At 43.7% G+C, this 19088-nt stretch overlaps 1 protein-coding gene across 1 annotated transcript; it reads right to left on the bottom strand.

The window, feature by feature from the left end:
- Positions 1–1799: 1799 nt before the first annotated feature.
- Positions 1800–4573, bottom strand: LOC120063661 (receptor activity-modifying protein 1-like). The gene is made up of 2 exons (XM_039013957.1): positions 4527–4573; positions 1800–2055 (listed from the first exon to the last, which is right to left on the bottom strand). Exons 1-2 carry the CDS (start codon positions 4571–4573, stop codon positions 1800–1802), a joined length of 303 nt encoding a protein of 100 aa, XP_038869885.1.
- Positions 4574–19088: the final 14515 nt, after the last annotated feature.

Here is a 19088-nt window from a genome sequence, read left to right as displayed (position 1 = left end):
AGAGGAAGGCGTATGCAGTGCATGTAGCCCCATAGCTTACATGGGGACTTATAAACTGACCCTAGAACAGGGACCTCGATTTCAGAAATCTCACTTCCTGACAGGAAATGTGCTGCAGAATGAGTTCTGTTTCACTCAGAGAAATAATTCAAACGGTTTTAGAAACTAGAGAGTGTTTTCTATCCAATAGTAATAATAATATGCATATTGTACGAGCAAGAATTGAGTAAGAGGTAGTTTAATTTGGGAACGAATTTTTACAAAGTCGAAATGGCGCCCCCCTATTGACAAAAGGTTTTAAACTGCATTTCCCAGAGTACACTGGGTTCTACACGGGAGCCAGACTTGACTCATAATGAAAGGGAGAGTTTTAATACAGGATCTGAGTAGAGCACCACGAAGGTTTATTATATCTCTTAAAGCAATCAAGGTGCTTTGAGAGAGAGAGAGAGAGAGAGAGAGACACACACAGAGAGAGAAAAAATATATATAGTTTTCCATTGCCCTGTGAAGAGTAAGCAGGTATCTACTTGGAGGCATTGGGAGCTCAGATCTTGTAGCCCGCAATACCGTGTCTCAGCCATAGTAATATAAAGGCAATTTGTAAGGCAGCCAGACACACAGACGCTTTGCCTCTCAGTACTAATAAGATGAAGAGTACGTCAGAAAATGCCATTAGCAGGATGCTCTGCTCTTAAAGGCAATGTGCCTATCTGGTGATGACAGCATTAGCCTTACTAAAGACCCAATAAACGCAGATGTTACACAGACACGACAATTTGTCAGTAACTTACAAAACAATCGACTAGCCTTAAGCCTTGTGACTACGAAGATAAAAGTCATACCCACCAAACCACCGTTACAAAGCACCCGATACACAATGTCACGTCTTTGTTTTTAATCCAAGTTTATTGAACACAGTCATTATGAAATACCAACAGTAGGCTATTAATCCATCATTTGCACAGTATGTTGTACCTCAGTCTCGCACACATCACAAAATAAAATAATATTCTCTTTTTCATATTCACTTTCTATTCATGGACAAATTTGATTTTAATCTTTTTTTAATTATTTTGGTTACTGACAGGTACTTTGGCTCAGTACACAAAGTAAGGACTTGAAGGGTGAGTGTAGAAATGTGTTGGTTCTGACGGGCAGGGGCAAGGACAGGAACAGGGTGTTGGGTCCAGACAGTGTTTATGAGGAGAGTATAGAGTGCACAGACAGCATCCATAAAGCACAGAGATGATAGGACGATGCTTTATGTCAACCAATCAGTGACTGACTGTAAGAAGTCCACTCCAGGAGCTGTGCCAAAGTGTCTCAACTCACTGCACAGGAAATTACCTAATGTGTCCAGGAAGTCCTTCAAACCAATCAGACACCATCTGTCCTTCATGGCAAACAGCTTGTGATTCTCCAGCCAGATTGGATTTAGTAGATAAAGGGCAATGGAATCACTCTTCCATTTTTAAACCAGTCCGCCTGCAGGGTATAATTACTGTAGTTATATGAACTCTCATCTTGTAGTCCGTGTACTTTCCTATATCCTGTGCCTCTAGCTCGGTCTCCTATCAAACAGAGTGATAGGACCAGAGATGCTCTATAATGTTATCCTTGAGACAGGCTTAGATAGTCCTCCCAGTCCCTCACCTGGTCCATGATGTCTGTTCTGTAGTAGGTAGCAGCAGTGTTATGTGTATCTGAGTCTGTCATGGGTGGAGGTGGAGGTGGAGGTGAAGGGGGCCTCCTCTAGACATCTTCTCCCTGGCTGGTGGCCTGGAGGTTGGGCCTGGCTACACCATGCCTTCACTGCGCTTGCTCCTCCACACCACTAGGGCAGTCATGAGCAACGTGACAAGGATGGGCACCACGATGAACGGCCCAAGGATACGGTTGGGCGGATCACGCAGCAGCCGTCCCGACAGGGAGCAATCGTGGAAGTATTGCTTGTGGATGCGGATGAAGAACTCGTCCACCAGCCGGTTGGGCCAGAAACAGTCCATCTTCAGAGCAATCAGGTAGGTGCAGTTGGTGAGCTCACCGTAAGGTCTGTAGGAAGAGACGGAAAGGAACAGTGGGAGGTCACATTAATGGAATGAAGACAAGGTTTATATACCGTATATCACAATGAGGGTAAATAATAGCCTACACCTTTGAATAGACATTTAGGACAGTTTGGGGTTCTTAATGGGGCTCCAAAGTGTGGTTTTTAAATTGAACACAAGTTTCATGACCTACAGTGTAATTTTTATTGAACCTTTTATTTAATTAAGCAGGGAGTCATGCTGAGACCAAGAGCAGAAGAACAGAACACATCAATAAACAACAATTATATACACATCAATTACACTATACATATCTATATACACATCAATTACACTATACAGTTGAAGTCGGAAGTTTACATACACCTTAGCCAAATACATTTAAACTCCGTTTTTCACAATTCCTGACATTTAATCCTGGTAAAAATTCCCTGTCTTAGGTCAGTTAAGATCACCACTTTATTTATTTATTTATTTTTATTTTTATTACATTTTATCCCCTTTTCTCCCCAATTTTCGTGGTATCCAATCACTAGTAATTACTATCTTGTCTCATCGCTACAACTCCCGTACGGGCTCGGGAGAGACGAAGGTCGAAAGCCATGCGTCCTCCGAAGCACAACCCAACCAAGCCGCACTGCTTCTTAACACAGCGCGCCTCCAACCCGGAAGCCAGCCGCACCAATGTGTCGGAGGAAACACCGTGCACCTGGCCCCCTTGGTTAGCGCGCACTGCGCCCGGCCCGCCACAGGAGTCGCTGGAGCGCGATGAGACAAGGATATCCCTACCGGCCAAACCCTCCCTAACCTGGACGACGCTGGGCCAATTGTGCGTCGCCCCACGGACCTCCCGGTCGCGGCCGGCTGCGACAGAGCCTGGGCGCGAACCCAGAGACTCTGGTGGCACAGCTAGCGCTGCGATGCAGTGCCCTAGACCATTGCGCCACCCGGGAGGCCCACAACTTTATTTTAAGAATGTGAAATGTCAGAATAATAGTAGAGAGAATGATTTATTTCAGCTTTTATTTCTTTCATCACATTCCCAGTGGGTCAGAAGTTTACATACACTCAATTAGTATTTGGTAGCATTGCCTTTAAATTGTTTAACTTGGGTCAAACGTTTCGGGTAGCCTTCCACAAGCTTCCCACAATAAGTTGGGTGAATTTTGGCCCATTACTCCTGACAGAGCTGGTGTAACGGAGTCAAGTTTGTTGGCCTCCTTGCTCGCTCACGCTTTTTCAGTTCTACCCACACATTTTCTATAGGATTGAGGTCAGGGCTTTGTGATGGCCACTCCAATACCTTGACTTTGTGGTCCTGCCACAACTTTGGAAGTATGCTTGGGGTCATTGTCCATTTAGAAGACCCATTTGCGACCAAGCTTTAACTTCCTGACTGATGTCTTGAGATGTGGCTTCAATATATCCACATAATTTCCCTTCCTCATGATGCCACTGCTCCAAAACCACCATAAAAAAGCCAGGATTTTTTTTGCACATGGGGACAAAGATCGTACTTTTTGGAGGATGTCCTCTGGTCTGATGAAACAAAAATATAACTGTTTGAGCATAGTGACCATTGTTATGTTTGGAGGATAAAGGGGGAGGCTTGCAAGCCAAAGAACACCATCCCAACCGTGAAGCACGGGGGTGGCAGCATCATGTTGTGAGGGTGCTTTGCTGTAGGAGGGACTGGTGCACTTCACAAAATAGATGGCATCATGGAATTTTTTTTTGTGGATATATTGAAGCAACATCTCAAGACATCAGTCAGGAAGTTAAAGCTTGGTCACAAATGGGTCTTCCAAATGGACAATGAACCCAAGCATACTTCCAAAGTTGTAGCAAAATGGCTTAAGGACAACAAAGTCAAGGTATTGGAGTGGCCATCACAAAGCCCTGACCTCAAACCTATAGAACATTTGTTGGCAGAACTGAAAAAGCGTGAGCGAGCAAGGAGGCCTACAAACCTGACTTGATTACACCAGGAGGAATGGGCCAAGAAAGAAATAAAAGCTGAAATAAATCCTTCTCTCTACTATTATTCTGACATTTCACATTCTTAAAATAAAGTGGTGATCTTAACTGACCTAAGGCAGGGAATTTTTACTAGGATTAAATGTCAGGAATTGTGAAAAACTGAGTTTAAATGTATTTGGCTAAGGTGTATGTAAACTTCCGACTTCAACTGTATATCTATATACACATCAATTACACTATACATATCTATATACACATCAATACATTGAAAAGCAACCCCAAAACACGAAGAAGCTAAACACAATCATATGAAACAAACACATTCTTCAATAAAAGGGCCCTCTAACATCTACCTGGATTGCCTTAATGGAACGTACTGTAGGCAATGTTCATTTGAAGTTAGGGGAGAGACTTTGAAAATGAAATACACAAACGGAGTACACACACTAATGGTGCAATCAACCGTCGTGTGCAAATCAATATTTTCCCTCTTACAGCTCTCTGCGTGTGAGTGTGCTCCCTAGTGTGTATAGGCCTGCCATGATTGAGAGTAATGACCCCTGGTAATGACAGAGGACAGATAGAGAGTGAAAAACACACACACAGAGACACACATCCACCCTCCCCTCCTCCTGAACAAGAGCTCTCCCCCCTCTCCTCAGAGCATGCCCTCCATATGGCCTACTATTTCTACCCACATCCTCCCTGGTGTGGCATGCCTGGCATAGCTAGGACCTTTTTTATAATCCACAGGTTTCCCCTAACACAACCAAGGGGTAATGTCTGTCTCAGTTTACCCGATCCCCCAGTGGGAGAGTGATACACAGGGTAAAAGGCAGACCATCTGGCTCATCTTCCAAGGCAGACAGACATTATAATCATGCATCATGATCATTATGAACAGAAGAGAGAGGAAATAGGAAGAGAGAGAGGAAAGAGGGAGAGAGATGAGAGAGAAAGAATGAAAAAGAGAGGAAAGAGAAGAGAGAAATAGTGATAGTTGATATGCTGTGTAGGAGAACACAGTGTAAAATTAGACCTCTCAGCAAGAATAGAAATATGAGCAAACCCCTATTCTCTGCTCACACATTTATCCACGACAGATGTACGGCCATGACCAATTTATTGACATGACAGGATTTAATACCTTTATATTACAGCTGCTTTATTGAAGAACACGCTTGCCAAAGTCACGTCATCTGCAACATTTCATCATCGGAGGAAATTAATCGTTCCTAGACAGTCCCTTTTCTCTCCCTGTACGTTTCTCCAAAACATTTCCCCCTAAGGGCCTATGGCGATGCTTCATTGGCTAAGGCAAGGGCACCCCTGCTAACTGTAACCTATTCAGTACTGAGAACTAAGAGATTTATAATAACCCAGATATGGCACAATTTCAAGAGCTCCGCTAACGTGTCTTGTCTCAACACACACAGGAGGTTGTATCTTCCCTTGTCAGTATTAACTTATCTTGTCTGAACTCACACACATATATATACCTGTAATCATTTCTTCTGTATGATCTTATCTTCTTTACATGACCTAATGTGGAGTATATATACTCTGGCTCTTCTAATACAGTTTAGCTATGTGACCTGCTGAACTATGTGTAGTGGGGGTTTGTATATGCAGAAGGTGTGGTAGTTATTGTAATTACTTGCTACTATGGCCTATTTATTGCTTTACCTCCTCACGCCATTTTGCACACACTGTATATAGACTTTCTTTTTTCTATTGTGTTATTGACTGTACGCTTGTTTATTCCATGTGTAACTCTGTGTTGTTGTTTGTGTCGCACTGCTTTGCTTTATCTTGGCCAGGTCGCAGTTGTAAATGAGAACTTATTCTCAACTGGCCTACCTGGTTAAATAAAGGTTAAATAAAAAAATTATAAAAAAGGGTCCTTATAGTTATATATCGCATCAGAAGAGAACAGTGGCTAGTGTTATTCCCCTTATATTATTTCTACAGATCCCTCTCCTTCCTGCTCTTCCAGGGAACATGTCAGTGTAAATCCACCCCCTCCTTCCTGCTCTTCCAGGGAACATGTCAGTGTAAATCCAGCCCCTCCTTCCTGCTCTTCCAGGGAACATGTCAGTTTAAATCCACCCCCTCCTTTCCCTCTCACATACTGTCCTCTTCGATGTACTCTTTACTGTTTACTTTTCATACTGCAACATGAGAGGCCTTGGAAGCTGTTGACAGACTGACTGATGGCAAGACAGACAGACAGACAGACAGACAGACAGACAGACAGACAGACAGACAGACAGACAGACAGACAGACAGACAGACAGACAGACAGACAGACAGACAGACAGACAGACAGACAGACAGACAGACAGACAGACAGACAGACAGACAGACAGACAGACAGACAGACAGACAGACAGACAGACAGACAGACAGACAGACAGACAGACAGACAGACAGACAGACAGACAGACAGACAGACAGACAGACACACACACACACACACACACACACACACACACACACACACACACACACACACACACACACACACACAGTCACACCATGTATGCACGAAACAAGACTCACGCTACAAAGCAGTACCTAGTGTTCACATTGCTTGCTATAAACGGTTAGCTAACATTTCACTGCCTCCGCTCCGATCACCCAGTTCCCATTCCAGGACAAAAAGAATGGCACCTTGCACTTAAAAGTGCGTTATAAACCAACAGGTGGTCAAAAGTTCCCTAACCTTCCTCGATGTACAGAAGCTGCTGCAACCTGGACTCAGGGGTAGACGTAACATAGTAAATGTCAATCCGAGACGCTCCAATTAGTATGATATGTTATGTTTCGTATGGTATGTATTAATCTGTAGAGGTCCATCATCCATTTGGTATGATATGTTACGAATTACAATTTCAATGATACAGTATGTTATGAATTTGCTAAACTTATTTGTTACGAATAAAAATGTGTTGTGGCTAACGTTAGCTAGGTGGCTAAGGCTAACGTTAGCTGGGTGGCTAAGGCTAATGTTAGCTAGGTGGCAACCATTAGGGTTAGGGGTTAGGGTTAAGGTAAGCCATAGCCGCGGGAAGTGCTTTGAGGGTGGGGGTGCTGCGATTTTTTTGGCAGACTGGGGGGGGGGATGCAGAGAAGAAGAAGAAATTGTGCGCTGAAGACATCTATATTGGTCTGCTAATACAGGTGTAACAGTACTCGGCTTGCGTTGTGTACAATCAATCCTCGACACGAACTCCAACGTGTAGCACCAGTCATGGAGATTTATTCGCTGGTTTGGTGCTTGTTCACTGGGCTGTAGTTACCAAAATAATACAATTACAATATACAATATAATATCTTTAACAATGTACCTGATAGGAACAGCACAAAATTGCACGTCATGCAATGCACGGCTCACCATCCAACTCTGCACTCACGCACTGTACAAAATATATGAACCCCCCCCACCAGACACAGTAAGTTGCTAGCTAGTACTGGCGGGAATTCTTTACAACCAAAATGCACAACCAATATTCTCCAAAAAACACTGCATCTTATGTGTGATGTTCGAATAACATTTACAAACAAATTTATATAAATTGTACATTTAAATCATCACTTGGGAGTATAAAAATCACTTTTGATGTACAGTGCTTTGCAACCAACAACTTACCGCTGGTTTGGTGCTTGTTCACTGGGACGATTCTAACTGAAACATCCTCCCTCGTAAGCAAGCTACGCAAACCAGCCAATAAGATGCCATGTTGAGTAGGTGAAGGCAAGACAAAACTAAAACCAAAAACCCATTGGCTTAACAATAAAGTGGCAAGGGGAATCACCAATAAAACCCTGTTACACAGGGCTAGTAAAGGCCCAGTGTTACAGACGTCTATATTGGTCCGCTAATACAGGGCTAGTAATACAAAACAGTTAATCTGATAATGCTTGTGGAATATAAAATACTTGCTTGATATGTTTTCCAGTTGCTAGTGCAACTTATTTCTATGTGGGGCGCCAGGTAGCCTAGTGGTCAGAGCGTTGCGCCAGTAACCGAAAGGTTGCTAGATCGAATGCCCGAGCTGACAAGGTAAAAATCTGTCATTCTGCCCCTGAACAAGGCAGTTAACCCACTGTTCCTAGGCCATCATTGAAAATAAGAAATTGTTCTTAAGTGACTTGCCTAGTTAAATTAAGGTAAAATAAATAAATACAAATTGAAATGGTTTATTCATTCCTTTTCCATTTTAGTAGATACTTTTATCCAGTGCAACATTTTGAGTGCGTACATTTTCATACTGGTCCCCGTGGGAATCGAACCAACAACCCTAGCATCGCAAGTGCCACGCTCTACCAACTGAGCCACATCCTCACCAACCACTTGCTGTCTCAATGTACTCAATTACTGTATTGTGCATTGTTCTTCATGGTGATGGAAAGTCTACAGGTACTAACCTAGATGACCAGCCTATGTACGATACAGTAATGCACATTTACATTGTGGTTTGTAAGGATGGTAAATCAATACTGCACAAAAAGTGGTTGTTTTTCTTGTTATTCGATCAAGAAAAGTATTTTATTTTATGTTGATGTTTTGTGTCTTTTCCCATAACTTTGGAACTTTTGATATAAATGTTTGAGGACAGAGTTTTATTCTTTCTGGATTCAATTAGAATGACAATCGCAGGGAAAGTGACAGGGCAACAACTCTTACAATTCTAACTATTGAATCCTGCAAGATACTGTTCTTAATTATAAAACTACATTTTTTGCCAAAGCAGAGATGCCAAAATATTTTTTGGGCCTGCCCTACAGACGTCTACATCTTTCCTCTACTAGGCCCAGTGCACTACTTTTGTAAAAAAATATATGTTTTTACAATTATTCAGATTTTGTATTTATTCAGATTTTTCAAGGGGTGCTTCAGCACCCCTACTTTCCACAACTATGGGACTAGGGTTAGGGGTTAGGTTAAAGGGTTAAGGTTAGGGGAAGGTTTAGCTAACATGCTAAGTAGTAGCTAAAAAGTAGTACGTAGTTGTGGAAGTTGTTGTTTTACATATACCCATCCACCCCAACCAACCACCCTACTTTTGTTTTTGCCTTAAGTAACCTTCTGTTTTATGTAACCATACCAAATGTAACATATCATACTAATTCGAGTGTCCCGGATTTAAATGTACTATGTTACGTCTGGTTTATGAGACCAGGCTGGCATACAGAACTGTTACACGCCTTTCTTCTGAACCTGTCACATGCTAGCTGCCCACTTGAAATGACATGATGCCACATTTTAAAAGGGCAGGAGGGCAACCCCTTGTAAGTCATATCAATGGGTGAGTGGCTCTGTGACATTTACTGAAGACCTTGCTCTGGATAATGTCTTGAGAGCTGATTTTCCTCATCCCCCCCATCAACCCTCATGACAAAGTCATATAGTTACATATTGAATCAGCAGTGTAAAGGTTGAGACTTTGAGATACAATGTCAGACTCTGCCAATTCATCATTCAATATCTTTATTAAACAGGCATCAGAAAGATTGTAATCTCAGAGATTTGGAGTGCCATATATCTGACTGTGCTGCTGATATTTGCTGTTGAAAACTGAATGTTGAACAACTGAAAGAGATCTTTCAACTCCAGAGATCACTTGTTTCCTGAACCCATTATGTCATCCCATGACATTACATACATGATCCAAATGAATGACTTTGAAAGCTTTGTTTCTGTAACAGAGGATGATACAGAGAGATGGTAATTGACAAGCTAGAGAAAGAGCTTAGTTTGTTTAGGGTTTGTTTGCTCCATTGACTGGAAACAAATAGGAACAAACACAACTCATGTGGGAGTCTGAGGCAAACAAAGCGTGAAGCAAATTGGAGCCCTTTTATTTGTTGTTGCTGCAGTGAGAAGCCAACTGGTGCATTGTATTGTATTACAAAACATTCTCCTGATGCCTTTCTCTGGTTTTCTGCTTGGATGAAAAAAAGAAAGGAGATTTTCTTATTTCCTGAAATAAGAAAGTAAACTAGGATGTTAGAGAGTACTTGGAACCAGCCTTCGATGAGCGACATAGCATCCACTTTGTTGTGTTTGTGTCATCATGGGCCAGTGTGTTTCTAAATACCTTTGGGATATTCATATTTGTGTTGTGGATGACGAGGCTATTATGCTGCCAGGCAGATCATGCAATAAACACAAGAGCTCGGATCCATGTAATGTCATTTCTTCTCTCACATCAGTGGAAAGATATTATCCCCAGTGAGAGTTTAACTGCAGAAAATACATGGGTCATGGCTCGGGCCTCCGTTCAAAGGTCACAATAAGACAGACATTTTACTATCTGTCTTATTTTAAGTTTTCTGTTGAATCTGTTTAAATATGTTGGATGTTTCACTCAGAGCAAGCTGAGCATGTTAGTTTTGTCAGAAATATCACAACAAACATCTAGTTTAGGCCTAGATTCATCTGCGCTATAGGATGATTGGAATTTAAAGGCAATGTTCCCATGTTAGCAGAGACTGCATTCACAGTAAACGTTGGCTCAATCGGAAGTTACCTTTACATTTTAATTGCGCTATAACGCAGATCTTCCATGCTACGGATTGAATCTAGACCTTAGTCTCTCCCAACATTACGCAATATTTTGGTTCTAGGTTTATGAGATTACGTGTGCTTGGTGATATACGCTACTAACCTTTGCAAAAGTGTTTTTTCACCTCTAAACCTGCCAAGGCTAACTCAGTGAGTCTAAGATATAGTGTGGTTTTTGAAAACGGATGCAGAATAACACAGTGTAGAGACTGTTCTAGATTCTCCTGTCTGTGTCTAAAACAGGGAGGTCCAGGAAATGTTTCTCTCTCCATTCAGATGGACACGCGGTGGGAAAACCCTCTGTCACATTTTGCCACCATAATTCACAAGATTGAATGTCAGGAGGGACAAGGACTAACGTCAACACACAGGGTAATGTGACTGTAGTTTAGCAACAAGATACCGGCCATTGAATCTTAACTGGAGCGAGTGTTTGGTTCAGTCACATACATGTTTTTAAGACATATTGAGACCTAGGTCTCTTTTTCAAATGCTCTGCACAATACAACACAAATATACACATTATACACAAAATATACAGTGCCTTTGGAAAGTATTCAGGCCCCTTGACTTTTTCCACATTATGTTACGTTACAGCCTTATTCTAAAATAGATTTTAAAAAAATCCCCAGCAATCTACACACAATACCCCATAATGACATCACAATACCCCATAATGACATCACAATACCCCATAATGACATCACAATACCCCATAATGACATCACAGTACCCCATAACGACAAAGCGAAAACAGGTTGTTAGAAATGTTTGCAAATTTACTACAAATAAAAAACAGAAATACCTTATTTACATAAATATTCAGACCCTTTGCTATGAGCCTCGAAGTTGATCTCAGGTGCATGATGTATCTATCCAATGATCATCCTTGAGTTTCTTTATTCAAAGTCCTCCTGTGGTAATTTCAAATGATTGGACATGATTTAGAAAGACACACATCTGTCTATATAAGGTCCCACAGTTGGCAGTGCATGTCAGAGCAAAAACCAAGCCATGAGGTCGAAGGAATTGTCTGTAGAGCTCCGAGACAGGATTGTGTCGAGGCACAGATCTGGGGAAAGGTACAAAAACATTTCTGCAGCATTGAAGGTCCCCACGAACACAGTGGCCTCCATCATTCTTAAATGGAAGACATTTGGAATCACCATGACTCTTCCTAGAGCTGGCCGTTCGGACTAACTGAGCAATCAGGGGAAGAGGTGCCTTGGTCAGGGAGGTGACAAACAAGCCGATGGTCACTCTGACAGAGCTCTAGAGTCCCTCTGTGGAGATGGGAGAACCTTCCAGAAGGACAACCATCTCTGCAACACTCCACCAATCATGCCTTTATGGTAGAGTGGCCAGACAGAAGCCATTCTTCAGTAAAATGCACATGACAGCCCTCTTGGAGTTTTCAAAAGGCACCTAAAGACCCTCAGACCATGAGAAACAAGATTCTTTGGTCTGATGAAACCAAGATTGAACTCTTTGGCCTGAATGCCAAGCGTCACGTCTGGAGGAAACCTGGCACCATCCCTACGGTGAAGAATAGTGGTGGCAGCATCATGCTGTGGAGATTATTTTCAGCGGCAGGGACTGGGAGACTCATCAGGATCGAGGCAAAGATGAATGGAGCAAAGTACAGAGAGATCCTTGATGAAAACCTGCTCCAGAGCAACCCTAATTACACAGCCAAGACAATGCAGGAGTGTCTTCGGGACAAGTCTCAATGTCCTTGAGTGGCCCAGCCAGAGACCGGACTTGAACCTGATCGAACATCTCGGGAGAGACTTAAAAATAGCTGTGCAGCAACGCTCCCCATCCAACCTGACAGAGCTTGAGAGGATCTGCAAAGAAGTATCGGAGAAACTCCCCAAATACAGGTGTGCCAAGCTTGTAGCGTCATACCCAAGAAGACTCAATGCTGTAATCACTGCCAAAGGTGCTTCAACAAACTACTGAGTAAATGTGATTTTTATTTTTATTTTTATGAATTAGCAAAAACTTTTTAAAAAAAACTGTTTTTGCTTTGTCATTAAGGGGTATTGTGTGTAGATTGATAAGGAAAAATCAAGGGGTCTGAATACTTTCTGAAGGCACTGTACATATATAGAGTACCAATCAAAAGTTTGGACACACCAACTCATTCAAGGGTTTTTCATATTTTTTACTATTTTCTACATTATTATTACATAATAATAATGAAGACATCAAAACTATGAAATAACATATTTGGATCATGTAGTAACCAAAAAAAGTGTTGTAATAGTGCTCTTTTCAGGGTTAAACCCTGACTGAGGTGGTAGTTGTAATAGTGCTCTTTTCAGGGTTAAACCCTGACTGAGGTGGTAGTTGTAATAGTGCTCTTTTCAGGGTTAAACCCTGACTGAGGTGGTAGTTGTAATAGTGCTCTTTTCAGGGTTAAACCCTGACTGAGGTGGTAGTTGTAATAGTGCTCTTTTCAGGGTTAAACCCTGACTGAGGTGGTAGTTGTAATAGTGCTCTTTTCAGGGTTAAACCCTGACTGAGGTGGTAGTTGTAATAGTGCTCTTTTCAGGGTTAAACCCTGACTGAGGTGGTAGTTGTAATAGTGCTCTTTTCAGGGTTAAACCCTGACTGGGGTGGTTGTTGTAATAGTGCTCTTTTCAGGGTTAAACCCTGACTGAGGTGGTAGTTGTAATAGTGCTCTGTACTAAACCCTGACTGAGGTGGTCGTTGTAATAGTGCTCTGTACTAAACCCTGACTGAGGTGGTAGTTGTAATAGTGCTCTTTTCAGGGTTAAACCCTGACTGAGGTGGTAGTTGTAATAGTGCTCTTTTCAGGGTTAAACCCTGACTGAGGTGGTTGTTGTAATAGTGCTCTTTTCAGGGTTAACCCCTGACTGAGGTGGTAGTTGTAATAGTGCTCTTTTCAGGGTTAAACCCTGACTGAGGTGGTAGTTGTAATAGTGCTCTTTTCAGGGTTAAACCCTGACTGAGGTGGTTGTTGTAATAGTGCTCTTTTCAGGGTTAAACCCTGACCGAGGTGGTAGTTGTAATAGTGCTCTTTTCAGGGTTAAACCCTGACTGGGGTGGTAGTTGTAATAGTGCTCTTTTCAGGGTTAAACCCTGACTGAGGTGGTAGTTGTAATAGTGCTCTTTTCAGGGTTAAACCCTGACTGAGGTGGTAGTTGTAATAGTGCTCTGTACTAAACCCTGACTGAGGTGGTCGTTGTAATAGTGCTCTGTACTAAACCCTGACTGAGGTGGTAGTTGTAATAGTGCTCTTTTCAGGGTTAAACCCTGACTGAGGTGGTAGTTGTAATAGTGCTCTTTTCAGGGTTAAACCCTGACTGAGGTGGTTGTTGTAATAGTGCTCTTTTCAGGGTTAACCCCTGACTGAGGTGGTAGTTGTAATAGTGCTCTTTTCAGGGTTAAACCCTGACTGAGGTGGTAGTTGTAATAGTGCTCTTTTCAGGGTTAAACCCTGACTGAGGTGGTTGTTGTAATAGTGCTCTTTTCAGGGTTAAACCCTGACCGAGGTGGTAGTTGTAATAGTGCTCTTTTCAGGGTTAAACCCTGACTGGGGTGGTAGTTGTAATAGTGCTCTTTTCAGGGTTAAACCCTGACTGAGGTGGTAGTTGTAATAGTGCTCTGTCCAGGGTTAAACCCTGACTGAGGTGGTTGTTGTAATAGTGCTCTTTTCAGGGTTAAACCCTGACTGAGGTGGTTGTTGTAATAGTGCTCTGCACTAAACCCTGACTTTTCATACTTTTGGAATATGAAATAACAATGAAAAATGTGGGTTATTGATGCCAACAATGATGGGCGCTGCACACTTACGCAGCCCGGGATCCAATTGGTCGGCCTCTGTGGATTTATTATTATCTATTGCTAGAAAAGCATCCAGGACTTGTTATTCTGTAAATAGCCTAAGAAGTACATGGTCAGCTCTGGACAAGACAGCTTGTACCACACTTCAGTACTCAGGTCTATAGTTTTTCCATGTTCATTTTCTTTCATCTAACTTCTGCATGAACTTCTTTATTCCTGAAGGGGTCTTCCCTCAGTGTGTTTGAGTCTAAATCGTACCAATTGTAGCGAGGAGTCAGAGGAAACAGAGATATCATCTGGGCATGGTGTTTGATGTAAATCTTATATGCACATTGATATACTCTTGATAAGGGACATCTTCTATAAGCTCAACTCATCAGCGCGGTTGTTCACAACCCTAAATGTTTAATTGAAGGAAGCATATATGTTATTGGAGTACTTTGAAGTACAGTCGCTCAACTGGAACTGTGTGATGACAGTCAGGAGAGTCTTCTCCCGCCAAAACCGCCTTTCAAAGCACTTTTCCCGTTTGATTGTGGGTCGAAACTGAAATGGATTTGTGTCACCACTCCTCACAAAGTTTGCCACACACATAGAATACTAGATTACTTATCTTCCTCATACTCCTTGCAAACCTCAGCATCCCAAACAGGCTACTCTGTCAAACTCTAAGAGACAAAGTGTTCATTTTTTCATCAAGTTAGCTGCCTGTATCATTGCAGCACTTGATGGGAGGGAGATACAGTACATGCCTGTGTCCCTTTCTTTCCTGTGTGTGTATCTCGACCAAATATCTAGTTCTACCAGTTCTGTAGAAAGGTTCTACAGCTTCTATAGTTCTACAGATTCTATAGTTCTACAGCTTTAATCTACAGTTCTATAGCTGTAATTTATAGTTCTACAGCTTTAATCTACAATTCTACAGTTCTATAGCTTTAATCTACAGTTCTACAGTTCTACAGCTTTAATCTACAGTTCTATAGTTCTACAGCTGTAATTTACAGTTCCACAGCTTTAATCTACAATTCTACAGTTCTATAGTTTTAATCTACAGTTCTACAGTTTTATTGTTCTACAGCTTTAATCTACAATTCGACAGTTCTATAGTTCCACAGCTTTAATCTACAGTTCTGCAGTTCTACAAATTTAATCTCAAATTTGACAGTTCTATAGTTCTACAGCTCCACTGTCTAGTTCTAAGATCTATACTGAACAAAAATCTAAACGCAACATGTTGGTCCCATGTTTCATGAGCTGAAATAACAGTTCACAGAAATGTTACATACGTACCAAAAGCTTATTTCTCTCAAATTCTGTGCACACATTTGTTTACATCCCCGTTAGTGAGCATTTCAATAAGCTGATTAAACAGCATGATCATTACACAGGTGCTCCTCGTGCTGGGGACAATAAAAGGCCAGTCTAAAATGTGCAGTTTTGTCACACAACACAAATGTGTCACAAATGCCACAGATGTCAAAGTTTTGAGGGAGCGTGCAGTTGGAATGCTGACTGCATTAATGTCCACCAGAGCTGTTGCCAGAGAATTTAATGTTCATTTCACAATGCCTCCAATGTCATTTTAGAGAATTTGGCAGTACGTCCAACTGGCCTCACAACCGCAGACCTTGTATAACCACGCCAGCCCAGGACCTCCACATCTGCCTTCTTCACCTGTGGGATCGTCTGAGACCAGCCACCCAGGACAGCTGATGAAACTGAGGACTATTTCTGTCTAATAAACCTCTTTTGTGGAGAAAAACTCCCCAGTGGATGGGCCTGGCTCCCAAGTGGGTGGACCTATGCCCGTCCATGGCTGCGCCCCTGCCCAGTCATGTAAAATCCATCGATTAGGGCCTAATGAATTTATTTCAATTGACTGATTTCCTTCTATGAACTGTAACTCAGTAAAATCATTGACATTGTTGCATGTTGAGTTTATATTCTTGTTCAGTATATGTTCAGAGGAAAGTTCTGTTGCCCTACAGAATCTCAGGACTGCTGCCCTACAGAAGCTCAGTTCTGCTAACCTACAGAAGCTCAGTTCTGCTTCCCTACGGACGCTCAGTTCTGCTGCCCTACGGAAGCTCAGGTCTGCTGCCCTACGGAAGCTCAGTTCTGCTGCCCTACGCAAGCTCAGTTCTGCTGCCCTACGGAAGCTCAGTTCTTCTGCCCTACGGAAGCTCAGTTCTGCTGCCCTACGGAAGCTCAGTTCTGCTGCCCTACGGAAGCTCAGTTCTGCTGCCATACGCAAACTCAGTTCTGCTGCCCTACCCAAGCTCCGTTCTGCTGCCCTACGCAAGCTCAGTTCTGCTGCCCTACGGAAGATCAGTTCTGCTGCCCTACGGAAGCTCAGTTCTGCTGCCTGTTCAGAACCTCAGTTCTGCTGCCCTAAAGAAGCTCAGTTCTTCTGCCCGACGGAAGATCAGTTCTTCTGCCCGACGGAAGATCAGTTCTGCTGCCCTACGGAAGATCAGTGCTGCTGCCCTACGGAAGATCAGTTCTGCTGCCCTACGGAAGCTCAGTTCTGCTGCCCTACGGAAGATCCGTTCTGCTGCCCTACGGAAGCTCAGTTCTGCTGCCCTACGGAAGCTCAGTTCTGCTGCCCTACGGAAGCTCAGTTCTGCTGCCCTACAGAAGCTCAGTTCTGCTGGCCTACGGAAGCTCAGTTCTGCTGCCCTACGGAAGCTCAGTTCTGCTGCCTGCTCAGAAGCTCAGTTCTGCTGCCCTACAGAAGCTCAGTTCTGCTGCCCTACAGAAGCTCAGTTCTGCTGCCCTACAGAAGCTCAGTTCTGCTGGCCTACGGAAGATCAGTTCTGCTGCCCTACGGAAGCTCAGTTCTGCTGCCTGCTCAGAAGCTCAGTTCTGCTGCCCTACAGAAGCTCATTTCTGCTGCCCTACAGAAGCTCAGTTCTGCTGCCCTACAGAAGCTCAGTTCTGCTGCCCTACGGAAGATCAGTTCTGCTGCCCTACGGAAGCTCAGTTCTGCTGCCCTACGGAAGCTCAGTTCTTCTGCCCTACGGAAGCTCAGTTCTGCTGCCCTACGGAAGCTCAGTTCTGCTGCCCTACGGAAGATCAGTTCTGCTGCCCTACGGAAGATCAGTTCTGCTGCCCTACGGAAGATCAGTTCTGCTGCCCTACGGAAGATCAGTTCTGCTGCCCTACGGAAGCTCAGTTCTGCTGCCCTACGGAAGCGCAGCTCTGCTGCCCTACGGAAGATCATTTCTGCTGCCCTACGGAAGATCCGTTCTGCTGCCCTACGGAAGCTCAGTTCTGCTGCCCTACGGAAGCTCAGTTCTGCTGCCCTACAGAAGCTCAGTTCTGCTGCCCTACAGAAGCTCAGTTCTACTGCCCTACAGAAGCTCAGTTCTGCTGCCTGTTCAGAAAATCAGTTCTGCTGCTGTTTCAGAAGCTCAGTTCTACTGCCCGTTCAGAAGCTTAGTTCTGCTTCCCTACAGAAGCTCAGTTCTGCTGCCCTACAGAAACTCAGTTCTGCTGCCCTACAGAAACTCAGTTCTGTTGCCCTACAGAAGCTCAGTTCTGCTGCCCTACAACATTTCAGTTCTGTTGCCCTACAGAAACTCAGTTCTGCTGACTTACAGAAGCTCAGTTCTGCTGCCCTACAGAAGATCAGTTCTGTTGCCCTACAGAAGCTCAGTTCTGCTGCCCTACAGTAGCTCAGTTCTGCTGCCCAACAGAAGATTAGTTCTGTTGCCCTACAGAAGCTCAGGTCTGCTGCCCTAGAGAAGATCAGTTCTGCTGCCCTACAGAAGCTCAGTTCTGCAGCCCTACAGAAGATCAGTTCTGTTGCCCTACAGAAGCTCAGTTCTGCTGCCCTACAGAAGCTCAGTTCTGCTGCCCAACAGAAGATCAGTTCTGCTGCTCTAAAGAAGATCAGTTCTGCTGCCCAACAGAAGATCAGTTACGCTGCTCTAAAGAAGATCAGTTCTGCTGCCCTACGGAAGCTCAGTTCTGCTGCCTGTTCAGAAGCTCAGTTCTGCTGCCCTACGCAAGCTCAGTTCTGCTGCCCTACGCAAGCTCAGTTCTGCTGCCCTATGGAAGATCAGTTCTGCTGCCCTACGAAAGCTCAGTTCTGCTGCCTGTTCAGAAGCTCAGTTCTGCTGCCCTACAGGAGCTCAGTTCTGCAGCCCTACATCAGCTCAGTTCTGCTGCCCTACGGAAGATCAGTTCTGCTGCCCTACGGAAGCTCAGTTCTGCTGCCCTACGGAAGCTCAGTTTTTCTGCCCTACGGAAGCTCAGTTCTTCTCCCCTACGGAAGCTCAGTTCTGCTGCCCTACGGAAACTCAGTTCTGCTGCCCTACGAAACCTCAGTTCTGCTGCCCTACGGAAGCTCAGTTCTGCTGCCCTACGGAATCTCAGTTCTGCTGCCCTACGGAAGCTCAGTTCTGCTGCCCTACGGAAGCTCAGTTCTGCTGCCCTACGGAAGCTCAGTTCTGCTGCCCTACGGAAGCTCAGTTCTGCTGCCCTACGGAAGCTCAGTTCTGCTGCCCTACGGAAGCTCAGTTCTGCTGCCCTACGGAAGCTCAGTTCTGCTGCCCTACGGAAGCTCAGTTTTTCTGCCCTACGGAAGCTCAGTTCTTCTCCCCTACGGAAGCTCAGTTCTGCTGCCCTACGGAAACTCAGTTCTGCTGCCCTACGAAACCTCAGTTCTG

The sequence above is a fragment of the Salvelinus namaycush genome, chromosome 19 (assembly GCF_016432855.1).
Source record: "Salvelinus namaycush isolate Seneca chromosome 19, SaNama_1.0, whole genome shotgun sequence".
NCBI lineage: Eukaryota > Metazoa > Chordata > Actinopteri > Salmoniformes > Salmonidae > Salvelinus > Salvelinus namaycush.
The sequence above is the reverse complement of the archived record's forward strand: the minus strand, read 5'-3'. Positions and strand labels throughout refer to the sequence as shown.